The sequence below is a fragment of the Rana temporaria genome, chromosome 2 (assembly GCF_905171775.1).
Source record: "Rana temporaria chromosome 2, aRanTem1.1, whole genome shotgun sequence".
In the NCBI taxonomy this organism is placed as follows: Eukaryota; Metazoa; Chordata; class Amphibia; order Anura; family Ranidae; genus Rana; species Rana temporaria.
In genome coordinates this window covers 404,437,926-404,457,465 of record NC_053490.1, presented here as the reverse complement: position 1 = coordinate 404,457,465, position 19,540 = coordinate 404,437,926, and the positions used below count along the sequence as shown (strand labels likewise).

At 48.5% G+C, this 19,540-nt stretch overlaps 1 protein-coding gene across 3 annotated transcripts in view; it reads left to right on the top strand.

Annotated features, from left to right (window-relative positions):
- Positions 1-19,540, top strand: part of SHROOM2 (shroom family member 2) — a 311,760-nt gene that overhangs the window by 179,641 nt on the left and 112,579 nt on the right. For all 3 annotated transcript variants that reach the window (XM_040338142.1, XM_040338141.1, XM_040338139.1), the window contains exon 6: positions 13,540-13,643. In XM_040338142.1, coding sequence (XP_040194076.1) covers positions 13,540-13,643 — 104 coding nt within the window. The remainder of the gene's footprint in view (positions 1-13,539; positions 13,644-19,540) is intronic.

Below are 19,540 nucleotides of genomic sequence, written 5' to 3'. Positions count from 1 at the left end.
ACAGAGCTCCTTGGGATGTTTAAAGCTTGGGAAATCTTTTTGTATCCAAATCCGGCTTTAAACTTCTCCACAACAGTATCTCGGACCTGCCTGGTCTGTTCCTTGTTCTTCATGATGCTCTCTGCACTTTAAACGGACCTCTGAGACTATAACAGTGCAGGTGCATTTATACAGAGACTTGATTACACACAGGTGGATTCTATTTATCATCATTAGTCATTTAGGTCAACATTGGATCATTCAGAGATCCTCACTGAACTTCTGGAGAGAGTTTGCTGCACTGAAAGTAAAGGGGCTGAATAATTTTGCACGCCCAATTTTTCAGTTTTTTATTTGTTAAAAAAGTTTGAAATATCCAATAAATTTCGTTACACTTCATGATTGTGTCCCACTTGTTGTTGATTCTTCAAAAAAAAAAATAGTTTTATATCTTTGTTTGAAGCCTGAAATGTGGCAAAAGGTCGCAAAGTTCAAGGGGGCCGAATACTTTCGCAAGGCACTGTGTGTGTATGTGTGTGTGTGTATATGTATATATATATATATATATATATATATATATATATATATATATGTGTGTGTGTGTGTGTGTGTGTGTGTGTGTGTGTGTGTGTGTGTGTCTGTGTATATGTGTGTGTGTGTATATATATATATATATATATGTATACACCAAAGCCAAAAGGACCAGGGAACCAAGAAACCCGGGACACCTCCTGGGAACCCCCTGCATACATTCTTTATAGGAAGTGGTTTGTTCCTTTAAACAATAATGAACAATTTCGCACTGGATGAAATACAATATATTTATAAAAGGCATATAGATAATATCTGTGGAGCTACAGTCATGAGATGTGTCAGCTTGGAGGCCTAACTTAATTTTGAATCTAAGCAGCTCAGCGACCTGACTTTTCCATTCATTCTAGCTAAATATTGACTATTTTTCCACATGATGCTTCAGCCCCTTAGGTAATGGAAATAACACTTTATAATCAACAAAGCACAGGAACATATACTAAATTAATAGCAGAAAATATGGTCATGCCAAGCTGGTTTAATACATTACAGTGGAAGTTTTTAAATTCTCCCCCCCCCCCCCCCACTGCGTACGATTAACCACCAATCACAATTTTAATGCCCTTTTTTCAAATTTTTCTATACGCTTGCGTAGCCCTGGCTTCTCTATCTAATGTGGGTGGACGATGGGGCAGAAAACCCTAGAGCTGTGATATGACCCGCTGCTCTGGGCATTGCCTGAAAGGGAGAGCGTTTTCTCCCACTAGTCATTGCCCCAGTTTGTGTCTGATAAAACACCAGCAGGACAGGGTAATTCTCACTAACAGAGCCCCCAATAGTGGTAAAAACTTAACGAAAAACTCAAATTTTATTGAGAGCTGATAATTGTTCATTATCTACAGTGTTTTTTAACCTTTTTTCAGTCAAGGCACCTTTAAAATCGCACACAATCACGGGGCACATCGGGAGGTGCATCCGAGCACACGCTTTTTTGCGCGTTCCCACACATCGCATTTTTTATAAGCTGCTTTATGCATGTGAAACAAGCAAAGGGTGTTGGCATCATTTTTAAAATTGCACACCAACAAGCACGTTACTTCGGTACTATACGTTTTAGCAGACGCAAACGTATGCTCATTTGCTGGATGCGTGGAGGTGTCATTAAGAATTACTGGCACCCAAGCGCAGCTGCAAAAGGCAGCGCATTTTTGTGCGGTGTGGGAAAACATTCTATTTCCCAAACCTAGAGTTCACAGCTCAGTAGTAAGTAGTAGTTGCACATAGCAAAATTAAAATAGTGAAGTGCAACCACACCCAGCTGAGCAGCAGGGTGTATTAATGAGTCAATTAGGTGAAAATAATCAAAAGTGAAAACAATATACATAATCTAGCAATATGCAAAGAAAATGTCTATATATATATATATATATATATATATATATATATATATATATATACAGTGACTGTTGACATTAAATCCAAAAGAAAAACTCTTCTCAGTCCACGTGTCTATATCTTGAGTGACAAATCCAAAATAAGTGATCAAGCACACCTCTGTGTCCTCCATTGGTCTCTATATGTTCTCACCTCACATGAAGACCCATCATAGGGTCTAATGGCACCTTCCCCTCAGGGATAGAAATCCAGCAATCTGTTGTTCCTCTATCCTCATAAGAACTCCCAATCACTCAGATGCTGTTCCTGTAGTTATGTCATAAGGGCAGTAAAAAACTCAACTTAGGCCCAAATTCACGTCCAGCGGCGTATCTCTGCGGCGGGGTAACGTATCCGATTAAAATTTGGATCAGGGGGGCATGTTTTATGTAAATGCACTGTGACCCGACGTGATTGACGGTTTTCCCGAACGGCGCATGCGCCGTCCGTGGAATTTCCCAGTGTGCATTGCTCCAAAGTAGAGTTCCTACCCAAAAGTGGAACTTCCGCTTAATCCACTCCTCGCCCCCTTACATGCCACATTTGGCATGTCATTTTTTTGGGGGGGGGAGTGGGACATCCTGTCCCACTTCCTCCTTTCGCCGAGGGGCCGCTAAGGCGATACGTCATATCGCCTTTTGGCGGCCCCTCCCTGTAGGCGATCGCCTGGGACACGTGACACGTCCCAGGCGATCGCCTTTCCAATCACTGCTCGCGCATGCGCAGTGAGTGCCCGGTCGTGAAGCCGAAAGCTGTCACGGCTGGGTGCCCACAGTAGCAATGAGGATGCCGGCCGGAGAGGGGGGAGAGGAGTGAAGCTCCGGCCGGCGTGTCGCTGGAAAGTGGACCAGGTGAGTGCATGTTCAGTAAAAGCCTGCAGCTACACTTTTTGTAGCTGCTGACTTTTAATAAACATGAAAAATGCCTGGAACTCCCCTTTAAATTTACTGTGCTGTATAAAATGGAATTATTGTATGGTAACCTTCCACATATCTCAGTTTGATAGAGAGAGCGAGTTCCGTGGGTTTTTTGTTCCTTCTTGGGATTAGTGGATTTTTCCAGTTTATAGGAAGAGTGCAGTAGCTAGGAGAAGTGGAAACCTGGTGTTCTCTGAGTGCTGAGTGGTAGTGAAGGTTACGTAACTTGCTTCTCTTGGAGGTGCTACCCATAAACCACCATGGAGACACTGGGGTAGATTCAGGTACAGCTGCGCTCTCCTTACGGAGGCGCAGTGTACCCTTTTTACCCTGCGCCTACGCAAATTATCTGCGCTACGCTTCATTCATGAAGCAGTAGCCACGTAATTTGCGTGGGCGCTGCTCAAAAATGCCCGGCGTAAGGGCACCTAATGTAAATGATCCCGTAGGGTTCCCGCGCCAAGCGTAGGGCACATGCTCCGTCGGGAAACTTTCTAGACGGGAAACTTTCCCGACGTGCATTGCGGTAAATGATGTCGCAAGGACGTCATTTGCTTCAAAGTGAACGTGAATGGCGTCCAGCGCTATTCAAGAAAAAATTACGAAAACGACGTAAAATTTTAACGTTGCGACGCGGGAACGATGGGTATACGTAACATTGGCTGCCCCTGCTATTAGCAGGAGCAGCCTTACGCGAAACCCGACGGACAGAAACGACGTAAACTGCGTACGCAGGGCTCGCGTAACGTTGTGAATCGGCGTTAGTATGCAATTTGCATACTATACGCTGACCACTACGGGAACGCCTCCTAGCGGCCATCGCAAGAATGCAGCCTACGATACGATGGCATAAGAAGCCTTATGCTCTTCATATCTTAGGCTGCAGTCGGCGTAACAAGCTTTCTGAATACAGAACACTCGTTACGCCGGGGCAAGTAAGCAATTGCGCTGCGTAACTATGGTTACGCAGGCGCAATTGCTCTTTGAATCTACCCCACTGTTCAGTATTTCCCTGTCCCAGGAATAGGAAGCGTGGTACCTTTTAACTTTTAACTTTTCTCCTCCATGGAAATTAAGTATCCCTGCACTATAGAGCTCCAGAGAAAGATCACTGGTAACCAATTAAGAGTATGAGCCCGTCAAAGCCTTTTTAAACTTTGAAGTGTATTTGGCCGGTTGCCCCAGTATGACACCATATTCTTTAAATAAACTTTAAGTAGGCAGTTTAAACAGTAAATTTGAGATATCCACTTATGTTGACTTCCATTGCTCCTATTACACTATGGAGGAGACTGGTCTAAATGTTATGCAGACAATCCTAGAAAGAGGCTGACTTAGGTCCGAAAAAGTGAGTAAGACCGTTGAGTTAAAGGAACGAGCAGTGTGAGGAGAACGTGGGCATAAAGTCAGTCAGAGTTGTTGACCTTTTTGATGGGAATGATTATGTCTTTCCCATCTATGAGGTTGTCCGGAGGCTGGAGAGGTACTGTTGGATCACTGGTGAGCTTAATTCATGTCCATGACAATGAAAGAGCAATGTGTTGGGTGCACTGGCTGGAGTGTGACCCTGGCACATGTGCTGCCCGTCTCTTGTACTGTAATGGAATGACGCTAGTACAGGCATTCTGAGTTGTCGTGTGGGGAAAAAACCTCTCGTCCACAATGCAAAACGGTCTCTTAATCCCTTTAAATATATAACTCACTTGCAGAGTATTATTTTTTTTAACGAAACTGGAGTTTCCGAGGTTCTTATCTACATCTGTGTTCAGTTAGCCATCAGTATCAGATTCTTTTAAATAGTCATGGTCTGTGGTGATTATTAGTAAAGTAATTTTAAATATGCTGGGGGTGGCTAACTAAACTGTTATTATCAATCAACACATGTATGTTGGGTACAATAATATATGGTTTCCATTTGTCGCCATTTGCCAGGTGTAGTCCCAATAGTGAGGGGTCTTTTCCCAAGAAAACGACCGTTGCCGGGAACCACAGGGTAGAGCAAAGTTTTGTAGACTCCAATCTGTCACACTGCTAAAGCACCAAACTCCAAAATAGTGCCACTAGAGTTCTGTGCACGTGCGTGGCAATACATGCTGCAGTGCATATTTAGACTGCTCCAGGCATGCCATTTAGGAATTAGATTGGCGCTTGCAGGGTGAGTTGGAGCTTGCACACTGCTACTTTACTCTTCCCAGTGGCTCCTGAGAACAAATCAAGGAATGATGCTGTAAGCAGCAATTCTGTTCCAGCGCAGAGTCCAGGAGGGGCCAGGATTAGTCGGCGCGCAGAGTCCAGGAGGGGCCAGGATTAGTCGGCGCGCAGAGTCCAGGAGGGGCCAGGATTAGTCGGCGCGCAGAGTCCAGAAGGGGCCAGGATTAGTCGGCGCGCAGAGTCCAGGAGGGGCCAGGATTAGTCGGCGCGCAGAGTCCAGGAGGGGCCAGGATTAGTCGGCGCGCAGAGTCCAGGAGGGGCCAGGATTAGTTGGCGCACAGGGTCCAGGAGGGGCCAGGATTGGTCGGCGCGCAGAGTCCAGGAGGGGCCAGGATTAGTCGGCACGCAGGGTCCAGGAGGGGCCAGGATTGGTCGGCACGCAGAGTCCAAGAGGGGCCAGGATTAGTCGGCGCGCAGAGTCCAGGAGGGGCCAGGATTAGTCGGCGCGCAGAGTCCAGGAGGGGCCAGGATTGGTCGGCGCGCAGAGTCCAGGAGGGGCCAGGATTGGTCGGCGCGCAGAGTCCAGGAGGGGCCAGGATTGGTCGGCGCGCAGAGTCCAGGAGGGGCCAGGATTGGTCGGCGCGCAGAGTCCAGGAGGGGCCAGGATTAGTCGGCGCGCAGAGTCCAGGAGGGGCCAGGATTGGTCGGCGCGCAGAGTCCAGGAGGGGCCAGGATTGGTCGGCGCGCAGAGTCCAAGAGGGGCCAGGATTAGTCGGCGCGCAGAGTCCAGGAGGGGGCCAGGATTAGTCGGCGCGCAGAGTCCAGGGGGGGGCCAGGATTAGTCGGCGCGCAGAGTCCAGGGGGGGGCCAGGATTAGTCGGCGCGCAGAGTCCAGGGGGGGGCCAGGATTAGTCGGCGCGCAGAGTCCAGGGGGGGGCCAGGATTAGTCGGCGCGCAGAGTCCAGGGGGGGGCCAGGATTAGTCGGCGCGCAGGGTCCAGGAGGGGCCAGGATTGGTCGGCACGCAGAGTCCAAGAGGGGCCAGGATTAGTCGGCGCGCAGAGTCCAGGAGGGGCCAGGATTAGTCGGCGCGCAGAGTCCAGGAGGGGCCAGGATTGGTCGGCGCGCAGAGTCCAGGAGGGGCCAGGATTGGTCGGCGCGCAGAGTCCAGGAGGGGCCAGGATTGGTCGGCGCGCAGAGTCCAGGAGGGGCCAGGATTGGTCGGCGCGCAGAGTCCAGGAGGGGCCAGGATTAGTCGGCACGCAGAGTCCAGGAGGGGCCAGGATTGGTCGGCACGCAGAGTCCAGGAGGGGGCCAGGATTAGTCGGCGCGCAGAGTCCAGGAGGGGCCAGGATTGGTCGGCGCGCAGAGTCCAGGAGGGGCCAGGATTGGTCGGCGCGCAGAGTCCAGGAGGGGCCAGGATTGGTCGGCGCGCAGAGTCCAGGAGGGGGCCAGGATTAGTCGGCGCGCAGAGTCCAGGGGGGGGCCAGGATTAGTCGGCACGCAGAGTCCAGGGGGGGGCCAGGATTAGTCGGCGCGCAGAGTCCAGGGGGGGGCCAGGATTAGTCGGCGCGCAGAGTCCAGGGGGGGGCCAGGATTAGTCGGCGCGCAGAGTCCAGGGGGGGGCCAGGATTAGTCGGCGCGCAGAGTCCAGGGGGGGGCCAGGATTAGTCGGCGCGCAGAGTCCAGGGGGGGGCCAGGATTAGTCGGCGCGCAGAGTCCAGGGGGGGGGGCCAGGGTTAGTCGGCGCGCAGAGTCCAGGGGGGGGGGGGGAGGATTAGTCGGCGCGCAGAGTCCAGGGGGGGGCCAGGATTAGTCGGCGCGCAGAGTCCAGGGGGGGGCCAGGATTAGTCGGCGCGCAGAGTCCAGGGGGGGGCCAGGATTAGTCGGCGCGCAAAGTCCAGGGGGGGGCCAGGATTAGTCAGCGCGCAGAGTCCAGGGGGGGGGCAGGATTAGTCGGCGCGCAGAGTCCAGGGGGGGGCCAGGATTAGTCGGCGCGCAGAGTCCAGGGGGGGGCCAGGATTAGTCGGCGCGCAGAGTCCAGGGGGGGGCCAGGATTAGTCGGCGCGCAGAGTCCAGGGGGGGGCCAGGATTAGTCGGCGCGCAGAGTCCAGGGGGGGCCAGGATTAGTCGGCGCGCAGAGTCCAGGGGGGGGCCAGGATTAGTCGGCGCGCAGAGTCCAGGATTAGTCGCGCGCAGAGTGCAGGAGGGGCCAGGATTAGTCGGCGTGCGGAGTCCAGGATTAGTTCCCACAAAGTGTTAGTTTCAGATTGGCCGCGGCACTTTCACAGTCCCACTATGAGTCGCTGATTGCCACCATTACTAGTATAAAATAAATAAAAATTCCAGTATATATACCATAGTTTGAAGATGCTATAACTTTCACTCAAACCAATCAATATACACTTATTGGGATTTTTCTTTCCACCACAGACATGTAGCAGAATACTATTTGGCCTAAATTCATGAAGAAATTTGATAAAATATATATATATATATTTTTTTGTTTTCTGTCTTCTTTTTGTTTTTAATAAAAAAATAAAAAAAGCCAGTGGTGATTAAATAACCACCAAAATAAATTTTGGTGTGAAAAAAAAATTGAGAAATTTCAGTTGCGTACAGTGTTGCATGACCGTGCAATCGCCAGTAGCTCAGTGTTGAATAGCACAAAATGGCCTGGTCATGAAGAGGGTAAAATATTCCAGGGTGCAAGTGGTTAAGGATACCTTTTTTTTTTTTTTTTTTCAGTTGCTCCATTTGTCGCCATTTGCCAGGTGTAGTCCCAATAGTGAGGGGTCTTTTCCCAAGAAAACGACCGTTGCCGGGAACCACAGGGTAGAGCAAAGTTTTGTAGACTCCAATCTGTCACACTGCTAAAGCACCAAACTCCAAAATAGTGCCACTAGAGTTCTGTGCACGTGCGTGGCAATACATGCTGCAGTGCATATTTAGACTGCTCCAGGCATGCCATTTAGGAATTAGATTGGCGCTTGCAGGGTGAGTTGGAGCTTGCACACTGCTACTTTACTCTTCCCAGTGGCTCCTGAGAACAAATCAAGGAATGATGCTGTAAGCAGCAATTCTGTTCCAGCGCAGAGTCCAGGAGGGGCCAGGATTAGTCGGCGCGCAGAGTCCAGGAGGGGCCAGGATTAGTCGGCGCGCAGAGTCCAGGAGGGGCCAGGATTAGTCGGCGCGCAGAGTCCAGGAGGGGCCAGGATTAGTCGGCGCGCAGAGTCCAGGAGGGGCCAGGATTAGTCGGCGCGCAGAGTCCAGGAGGGGCCAGGATTAGTCGGCGCGCAGAGTCCAGGAGGGGCCAGGATTAGTTGGCGCACAGGGTCCAGGAGGGGCCAGGATTGGTCGGCGCGCAGAGTCCAGGAGGGGCCAGGATTAGTCGGCACGCAGGGTCCAGGAGGGGCCAGGATTGGTCGGCACGCAGAGTCCAAGAGGGGCCAGGATTAGTCGGCGCGCAGAGTCCAGGAGGGGCCAGGATTAGTCGGCGCGCAGAGTCCAGGAGGGGCCAGGATTGGTCGGCGCGCAGAGTCCAGGAGGGGCCAGGATTGGTCGGCGCGCAGAGTCCAGGAGGGGCCAGGATTGGTCGGCGCGCAGAGTCCAGGAGGGGCCAGGATTGGTCGGCGCGCAGAGTCCAGGAGGGGCCAGGATTGGTCGGCGCGCAGAGTCCAGGAGGGGCCAGGATTGGTCGGCGCGCAGAGTCCAGGAGGGGCCAGGATTGGTCGGCGCGCAGAGTCCAAGAGGGGCCAGGATTAGTCGGCGCGCAGAGTCCAGGAGGGGGCCAGGATTAGTCGGCGCGCAGAGTCCAGGGGGGGGCCAGGATTAGTCGGCACGCAGAGTCCAGGGGGGGGCCAGGATTAGTCGGCGCGCAGAGTCCAGGGGGGGGCCAGGATTAGTCGGCGCGCAGAGTCCAGGGGGGGGCCAGGATTAGTCGGCGCGCAGAGTCCAGGGGGGGGCCAGGATTAGTCGGCGCGCAGGGTCCAGGAGGGGCCAGGATTGGTCGGCACGCAGAGTCCAAGAGGGGCCAGGATTAGTCGGCGCGCAGAGTCCAGGAGGGGCCAGGATTAGTCGGCGCGCAGAGTCCAGGAGGGGCCAGGATTGGTCGGCGCGCAGAGTCCAGGAGGGGCCAGGATTGGTCGGCGCGCAGAGTCCAGGAGGGGCCAGGATTGGTCGGCGCGCAGAGTCCAGGAGGGGCCAGGATTGGTCGGCGCGCAGAGTCCAGGAGGGGCCAGGATTAGTCGGCACGCAGAGTCCAGGAGGGGCCAGGATTGGTCGGCACGCAGAGTCCAGGAGGGGGCCAGGATTAGTCGGCGCGCAGAGTCCAGGAGGGGCCAGGATTGGTCGGCGCGCAGAGTCCAGGAGGGGCCAGGATTGGTCGGCGCGCAGAGTCCAGGAGGGGCCAGGATTGGTCGGCGCGCAGAGTCCAGGAGGGGGCCAGGATTAGTCGGCGCGCAGAGTCCAGGGGGGGGCCAGGATTAGTCGGCACGCAGAGTCCAGGGGGGGGCCAGGATTAGTCGGCGCGCAGAGTCCAGGGGGGGGGCCAGGATTAGTCGGCGCGCAGAGTCCAGGGGGGGGCCAGGATTAGTCGGCGCGCAGAGTCCAGGGGGGGGCCAGGATTAGTCGGCGCGCAGAGTCCAGGGGGGGGCCAGGATTAGTCGGCGCGCAGAGTCCAGGGGGGGGCCAGGATTAGTCGGCGCGCAGAGTCCAGGGGGGGGGCCAGGATTAGTCGGCGCGCAGAGTCCAGGGGGGGGGGGCAGGATTAGTCGGCGCGCAGAGTCCAGGGGGGGGGCCAGGATTAGTCGGCGCGCAGAGTCCAGGGGGGGGCCAGGATTAGTCGGCGCGCAGAGTCCAGGGGGGGGGCCAGGATTAGTCGGCGCGCAAAGTCCAGGGGGGGGCCAGGATTAGTCAGCGCGCAGAGTCCAGGGGGGGGGCAGGATTAGTCGGCGCGCAGAGTCCAGGGGGGGGCCAGGATTAGTCGGCGCGCAGAGTCCAGGGGGGGGCCAGGATTAGTCGGCGCGCAGAGTCCAGGGGGGGGCCAGGATTAGTCGGCGCGCAGAGTCCAGGGGGGGGCCAGGATTAGTCGGCGCGCAGAGTCCAGGAGGGGCCAGGATTAGTCGGCGCGCAGAGTCCAGGGGGGGGCCAGGATTAGTCGGCGCGCAGAGTCCAGGATTAGTCGCGCGCAGAGTGCAGGAGGGGCCAGGATTAGTCGGCGTGCGGAGTCCAGGATTAGTTCCCACAAAGTGTTAGTTTCAGATTGGCCGCGGCACTTTCACAGTCCCACTATGAGTCGCTGATTGCCACCATTACTAGTATAAAATAAATAAAAATTCCAGTATATATACCATAGTTTGAAGATGCTATAACTTTCACTCAAACCAATCAATATACACTTATTGGGATTTTTCTTTCCACCACAGACATGTAGCAGAATACTATTTGGCCTAAATTCATGAAGAAATTTGATAAAATATATATATATATATTTTTTTGTTTTCTGTCTTCTTTTTGTTTTTAATAAAAAAATAAAAAAAGCCAGTGGTGATTAAATAACCACCAAAATAAATTTTGGTGTGAAAAAAAAATTGAGAAATTTCAGTTGCGTACAGTGTTGCATGACCGTGCAATCGCCAGTAGCTCAGTGTTGAATAGCACAAAATGGCCTGGTCATGAAGAGGGTAAAATATTCCAGGGTGCAAGTGGTTAAGGATACCTTTTTTTTTTTTTTTTTTCAGTTGCTCAACATACTATCTGCTAACAAAAATCCTGGTCCCAGCCTTAAGCCTCATACACACGATCCGATTTTCCGACGGGAATTGTGTGATGACAGGCTGTTGTCGTAAAATCGGACCGTTTTTATGCTCCATGGGACAATTGCTGTCGGATTTTCCTTAGACAAATGTTGGATAGCACGCTTTAAAATTTTCCACCAATAATTGTGTGTTGTCGGATTTTCCGATCGTGTGTACACAAGTCCATTGGACAAAAGTACAAACACGCGCATGCTCAGAAGCAATGCTCACCCAATACAACATTAGCAGATGGTGCCCAAAGGGTGGCGCTAAAGAGCAGAAAAACCACATCATTTCTGGTTTGGTGGCCGACAATGCTTTGCAGTTTGTAGTAAGATGAGTTCCTGGCCAACGCAGTTCAAAGAAAAGTCCTAGATGTAGATCTGATCGTGTGTATGAGGCTTTAGCCCAAATCTCTCAGATCTGTCATATTTGGTAAAAACCGTTGGCCTGTCCATTCCATAATACATGTACTTATTGGCACAGACCTGCTAAAACCGGGAAAGCTAGGAGTTATTTTTTTATTCTTTATTTAACCACGCCTCCTGCACATATACGTCGGCAGAATGGCACGGCTGGGCAAGGCACGTACAGGTACTGTACGTCCCCTTTAAGTGCCCAGCCGTGGTTCGTGCGCGTGCCCACGACCCGGTCCGAAGCTCCGCGGCCCCGATTGCCGCCGGTGTCCCACGATCGGTCTCAGGAGCTGAAGAACGGGGAGAGGTGTGTGTAAACACACCTTCCCTGTTCTTCACAGTGGCAGTGTTACTGATTGTCTGTTCCCTGATATAGGGAAAGACGATCAATGACGTCACAAGACCAGCTCCGCCCCCTTACAGTTAGAAACACATATGAGGTCACACATAACCCCTACAGCCCCCCCTAGTGGTTAACTCCTAAACTGCAATTGTCATTTTCACAGTAATCAGTGCATTTTTATAGCACTTTTTGCTGTGAAAATGACAATGGTCCCAAAAATGTGTCAAAATTGTCTGCCATAATGTCGCAGTCACAAAAAAAATCGCTGATCGCCGCCATTTACTAGTAAAAAAAAAAAAATATTAATAAAAATGCCATAAAACTATCCCCTATTTTGTAAACGCTATAAATTTTGCGAAAACCAATCGTTAAACGCTTATTGCGTTTTTTTTTTATTTTTTTACCAAAAATAGGTAGAAGAATACGTATCGACCTAAACTGAGGGAAAAAAAACTTTTTTTTTTATTTATTATACTAAAAGGTAAAAAACATTGATTTTTTTCCAAAAATGACGCTGTATTTTTGTTTATAGCGCAAAAAATAAAAACCGCAGAGGTGATCAAAAACCACCAAAAGAAAGCTCTATTTCTGGGAAAAAAGGACGTCAATTTTGTTTGTGAGCCACGTCGCACGACCACGCAATCGTCAGTTAAAGCGACGCAGTGCCGAATCGCAAAAAGGGGCAAGGTCCTTTAGCTGCATAATGTTCCGGGTCTTAAGGGCCAGATTCACAGAAGAGATACGACGGCGTATCTCCTGATACGCCGTCGTATCTCTGTGATCCGCCCGTCCTAACTATGCGGCTGATTCATAGAATCAGTTACGCATAGATAGCCCTAAGATCCGACAGGTGTAATTGACTTACACCGTCGGATCTTAGGATGCAATTCTATGCCGGCCGCTAGGTGGCGATTCCATCGCGGTCGGCGTAGAATATGCAAATGACTAGTTACGGCAATCCACGAAGATCCGCGCGTTCATCGCAATCCCGTACGTCGTCGCTAGTCGTTTTTACCCGTTGCAATGTTACACCTGCTTTAACATGGCTTATCTTTAGATCAGCCATGTTAAAGTATGGCCGTCGTTCCCGCGTCGAATTTCGAATTTTTTTTTTTTTTTTGCGTAAGACTTCCGGGAATACGAAACGCTGTAACGCACGTCGGGGCGCCGTAATTTCGCGCAATGCGTCGGGAAATTTGAACACGGAGCATGCGCAGAAGGTTCGGCGCGGGAACGCGCCTAATTTAAATGGTGCCCGCCCCATTTGAATTAGGCGGGCTTGCGCCGAGCGCATTTACGTTACACCGCCGCAAGTTTACAGGTAAGAGCTTTGTGAATCAGGCACTTACGCTGTAAACCTGCGGCGGTGTAACGTAAATGGGATACGTTACGCCGCCGCGGAGTAGCGTAAATCTCTGTGAATCTGGCCCTAAGTTGTTAAGGTATGCAACAAGACAAATGTAGTATGACATTTTTTGTCAATGAAACCGTTAACAGTAATATAATAAGCGTGCACAAACAAGACCACATTAACGTAATAGAGCAAGTTCCTTCCAATGGGTGTTTTGATGGAACTAAAGCTACCAGCCAGGACATACAATAAGCAGTTGTTGCTAAAGGGCTGTTTTTTTTATTTTATTTTTGCATATAATTTGCTAGTATTCTGTGCATTTCAATACAAGTGGCTGCAAGCGTTTGAAGTGTTCTTGGTCCTGAATTGTGTGCTGTTTACATTTTCCTTGAAGATAAGCGCACAATGAATAATAGCAAATGTGGTAGTTCACAGCGAGTCATGTGGTACAGTTGCTGCGCTTTCAGCCAAAGCAGGGTGATAAGAGAGCTTACTATTGGCTTCATGTTCTGTCAGGCAGACCAAAGCCACAAACACAGGGTTCCATAATAACAGATTTTCTCCATCCTGAAACTTGATGACTGGGTGTCTGACTGCAGGCTTTGAAATCCTTTCTGCAGGGAGCAATTGTCGACACGAAGAAGCAGACAGCCGACGAGAGGGAAAATGCTGAGGACGCTTGCTTGTCACACTGCAGCAGTAGCGGAGGGAGCTCTTCAGTAAGGTAAGGTTCCTGCTCTTCTTACTACACAGACGTGACTGTTGGAAAGAAATGTATTGATGGTTGTCCCTTAGGTGATGTGACAGTAATCTCTCTGCACACAGATACATATCTAGAGATATGCATGCTAGAAAATGTATTTTCTTATTTTTTTATTGTGATTTTTGTTATATGATATTTAAGCTATACCTTACTGGTTTTAATAAACTGTGACATTGATGAATTTTTATAAAAAATAAATAAAAATACTGTTCCATTTCAAAAGATTAAAACTTACACGTTATTGTTAGTCTGGGCTGTCTGAGTGTTTAAACCAAATGTTCTTGATATGTCCAAATATGTCTGGCTTTCCATGAGCTTAATCGCAGTAAAGTGCTCTGAAAATTCGGCACGTTATAGGTACTGATTGGGTCACATATTGTGCATTGCGCTAAAGAGTTAGGGCCAGATCCACGTAGATCGGCGTAATGTTAAGCAGGCGTAGCGTATTGTAGTTGCGCTACGCCGCCGCTACTTTGAGAGGCAAGTGCTGTATTCACAAAGCACTTGCGTCTAAAGTTACGGCGGCGTAGCGTAAATGTGTTTCGGCGTAAGGGCGCGGAATTTAAATGACAAAGATGTGGGCGTGTTTTATGTTAATTCTACTTGACCCCACGTAAATGACGTTCTTTTTTAACGGCACATGTGCCGTCCGTGGGGGTATCCCAGTGCGCATGCTCGAAATCACGTCGCAAATAGTCAATGCTTTCGACGTGAACGCAATTTACATAAAGCCCTATTCGCTAACGTTTTACGCAAACGACGTACACAACGAAAAATTTGACGCTGGCCCGACGTCCATACTTAACATTTCGTACGCCAAAAAAAGCCTTACGTAAACGACGTAAAAAAATGTGCCGGACGTACGTTCTGAGAATCGGCGTATCTAGCTAATTTGCATACTCTACGCGGAAATCAACGAAAGCGCCACCTAGCGGCCAGCGTAAATATGCACCTTAGATCCGACGGCGTACTAAGACGTACGTCAGTCAGATCTAGCCCCCATTCAGTCGTATCTTGTTTTGTGGATACAAAACAAAGATAAGACGGGGCATCTTAGAAGTTACACGGCGTATCAATAGATCTAGCCCTTAGTATGTAGTGTAAATGGTGCTGAAATGTTGCTTGTTCTAAGTCCAACGAAGATCAGTGCACTCGGAAATAGCTCATGCTATCTGATCAGACATGTGTAAAACTGAAGCCCTGGCAGATGTATCAAAAACAATTTATTTATTTATTACAGGTACTTTATATAGCGGCATCAATTTACATATATATTGTACATTCGCATCAGTCCCTGCCCTCGAGGAGCTTACAATCTGAGGTCCCTAACTCACGTTCATACATACACATACTAGTGCCAATTTAGACAGGAGCCAATTAACCTACGAGCATGTCTTTGGGGGGTGGGAGGAAATCGGCATACCCGGAGGCAATTATATCATTAGCATACATTATTTTTTTTTAAAGCGGTGGTTCCACCGGAAAAAAAAAAAGCCAGCACCTACAAATACTGCAGCTTCTGACTTTGAAAAAATGGGAAAAAAATGAAAAAAAGGGGAGGCGGACAGGATACTTGTGACAGGTATCCTTTTCCACGTCTGGCCCGTGGCCCGTGATGTCACCATGTGGCTCCCTCCTCCTTCCCTGGCCACTGGGCCAATAGGAGAGGGGAGCAGGGGCTTCGCGCATGCTCAATAGGGTTCCCGGCATGAAGCCGAAAGGCTACACTGCCGGGTTCCCTTACCCGCAATGACGGCAGCAGCATGTGGCAGCTGATGGAAACATCAGCTGAGGTGCCAACATCGAGGACAGGTAAGTGTCCATTTATTAAAAGCCGGCAGCTGCAGTATCTGCTGGCTTTTTATTTTTTGGGGCGGAACACCGCTTTAACATACATTTTCCTTCAGATTCCTAAACATTTGCCCCCAAGCTACAAGATGCACCCAGAATTCATTAATCTTGCGTGTACTTTATGGAAATGTAGCGTTTAAATATACTGTTTTATTACTATGAAAAGAAAAATAATTATTTCCATTCCTTCAGGTAATTATAACATATTCTATATTACTATTTTCTAATATTATATTCTAAACAGAATTTTTCACATTCACCTAGATAATTCTAACTGCTTTGATGGAAAAAAATAATTTTTTTAGGCCTTATTCACATGGCTTTAACACGGGTGTAAAAATGTTACTGATCCTTAAAGATGAGGTCCACCCTAAAAAAAAAAAAAAAAAATAGCCAAAAAGGCTACATTTTTTATTTTTTATTTTTTATATTTTCCCGGAAGTGGCTGTTTACTAGGTAAATTTCCTAATCTGCCTCTTCCTTGTCCATAGTGGGTCTTCTTTCCTCTTCTCCTCCTCGTGCTGCCTCCTGGGAAATGTCCCAGGAGACATCCGCACACTCACATAGTGCCGCGCGGCTCGCGCATGCGCAGTAGGGAATTGGGCAGTAAAGCCGCAACGCTTCACTTCCTGGTTCTCTCACCGTGGATGGCGGCGGGGCAGCAGAGACCGGAGCGGTTGCTCGCCTTCGGCTGCTGACATCGCGGGCGCCCTGGACAGGGAAGTGTCCTTATTAAAAGTCAGCAGCTACCGTGTTTGCAGCTGCTGACTTTTAATTTTTTTTTTTTTCAAGCCGGACCTCCGCTTTAAGGCAAGCAACAAATGTTCCCTGTGTAATGGTCAGTAAATAGACCGATTTGATGTGTAAAAATCATCCTGTTTTTTTTTTTTTTCATATGTATATGCATGTCCTAAGATTCAGATTTTGGGACTTGTGTTACGGATCTGAAGGCAGTGGATTTTTACGCACCTTTGTGAATGTCTACACTGAAACCAATGCAGCTGTATTCAGATCCTTAAATTTTAAAAAATTGCCAATGCATCTTTTTTTTATAGCTGTGTGAACAAGGCCTTACTTTGCTCATTGGTTGAAGCTCAGATTAAGATTAGAGCTGAATAATTCAGAAAACAAAACATATGCTCAGCAAGACTCTCTAAAGATATTCAGTTAAAGATCGACAGAAAACAATGTATGCTGTGCCCCGAACTGAAAGCAGCTAGAGGGGTATAAATGACACACTATGGGGCAGATCCTTGTACAGCGGCGCATTTATGCGCCGGGCATAGCGTATCTAAGACGCCGCCGTAACTTACTTTTTTTTTTTTTTAATCCACAAAGAATCTGCGCCGTATATTACGGCGGCGTAGTGTATCTTTGGCGGCGTAAATTCAAATGGCTGTGATGGGGGCGTGTTTTATGTAAATACGTCGTGACCCGGCGTAAACAACGTTTTTTTTAACTGTGCATGCGCCGTCCGTGGGGGTATCCCAGTGCGCATTTTTGAAATTAACCCGGAACAAGCCAATGCTTCCGACGGTGACGTCATTCTACGCAAATCCCTATTTGCGAAAGACTTACGCAAACTACTTAAAAATTTAAAATTTCTACGTGGGAAGGACGGCCATACTTAACATTGAGTACGCCTCATAACAGCAGCTTTAACTATACGCCGGAAAAAGCCAAACGCAAACAACGTAAAAAAAATGCGCCGCCGGTCGTACGTTCGCGGATCGCCGTAATGAGCTAATTTGCATACTCAACGCGGAATTCAACGGAAACGCCACCTAGCGGCCGCCGAAAAATTGCAGCTTAGATCCGACGGCGTACTAAGACGTACGCCTGTCGGATCTAGCCGAGATGCCGTCGTATCTTGTTTTGAGGATACAAAACAAAGATACGACGCGCAAAATTTGAAATTACGTAGATACGCCGGCGTAATACCTTTTGTGGATCTGCCTATATATATATATATATATATATATATATATATATATATATATATATATATATATATATATATATATATATATAATGTGTCTGTTTTTTATATATAATATATATATATATATTATGACTTAATGACTTATTATAATATTAAATATTATTATTTATTCATTACATATATATATTTGTGGTTGTGAGAACACTGTGCCTTGCATAGGGAAATCTAATGAAATATCTTTCGATTGAACATCCTGTATGTCTTACAATGAGTCCTTGTTTATAACAGAACCCTTCTTCTCCTGTATGTGAAGACGTGATCTCCCTGCTCTCTGCTGGGTTCTGAGTCTGCAGGGAAAGCTCACATCAGCCCGACATAAGCCTGCAGAGAATTGTTGGTTGCTGCATAACCAGGGCATTAAAATGTGCATTCCACCCACAGGATGAACCCGTAATAGCAAAGAGATTCCTTCTGTTCCCCTAAAAGTAAATGGTGTGATTTTAATTGAAGGAACAATTTGTGGAATGCAGTGTTCTGAACAATGTACTTGTGTGCTAGCACTGCAGCTTTCATTTCATTATATATTTTATTAGTTTTTTTTTTAGAAATGAGAGATGAATATACAAGATTATTAACTGTTTGAAAGACAGCTTGCAGCAATCACTCGCTGCTTGGATTTACGTGGGGATTTCTCAATTCTGTAACATTTTTTATTTTGCAATGTAGAACAATAAGAATCTGTACATTTACTCTCAAAGCTGAACTTTTGGCAGATACAAAATCTCAATAACAATTAGTATTCAATAAATTTATTGTCGAATGCAATTGGTGTAAAAAACTGGAGGTGCGGAGAGTCTGATTGCACAGTGGAGCCCTAGTATGTAACAAGGGAGGTATTTTTCTATTACTTTATGCTTGTTTTGTGATGATATAAAGTTTAGCAGAAAGAACCAGTTAGGGCTCATACACACGTGCATCAACACCATGGGCCAGATTCACAGAGATACGTCGTCGTAAGTCCGATTGGGCGCATAGATTTCCCGAAGATCCGACCGGCGTAAGTCTCTTACACCGTCGTATCTTATGCTGCATATTTACGCTGGCCGCTAGGTGGCGCTTCTGTCGATTTCAGCGTAGAATATGCAAATTAGGTAGATACGCCGATTCACAAACGTACGTCCGCCCGGCGCATTTTTTTTACGTCGTTTACGTTAGGCTTTTTCTGGCGTAAAGTTACCCCTCGGTCTCTGAGGCGCAGCCAATGTTAAGTATGGCCGTCGTTCCCGCGACAAAATTTAAATTTTTTACGTTGTTTGCGTAAGTTTTTCGCGAATATGGCTAGACGTAATTTACGTTCACGTAAATTTGCCGACGTCATTTGGAGCATGCGCACTGGGATATGTCCACGGACGGCGCATGCGCCGTTCGTTAAAAACGTAAAAAAACGCGGGGTCAATACTATTTTACATAGTACACGGCCCCAGCCAGCCTATTTTGAATTAGGCGGGCTTACGTCGGCCCAGTTACACTGCGCCGCCGTAAGTTTAAGCGCAAGTACTATGTGAATACACAACTTGCTGCTCAAACTTACAGCGGCGTAGTATATCTGAGATAAGCTACGCCCTCCTAAAGATAGGTGATTCTACCTGAATCTGGCCCCATGTGTTTAAGCAGCATTTATTCAGCATTCTTAAAGCCTCATAGCCGCCCTTAACACCTGCCACGAATATTAGCATGAACACCATACAGTGCTGTACACAAAGCAGCGGTAGAGTTGTGTTACAAATTAAGCAGCACGTCGCTTTCAAGGGACATCAACACTTGTCAGCCACCTTCATTGATTTCAATGGCAGTAGTGGCACCGCTAGCGCCCAACCCCCCCTCACTCTTACTGCCGCCATGACCTCCAGGACGGGAAGGCGACCTTGCCTTAGGAGATGAGGAGGGGGCTCCTCGCTCCAGCAGATGGATGAGCCAGGGGTTCTCCTCCCGGCCGAACAGGAAGTGTGTCCTGAGACTCACTCGCCAATTGAGTCTCATGTCCCGCTTCCTAATTGGCCAGGAG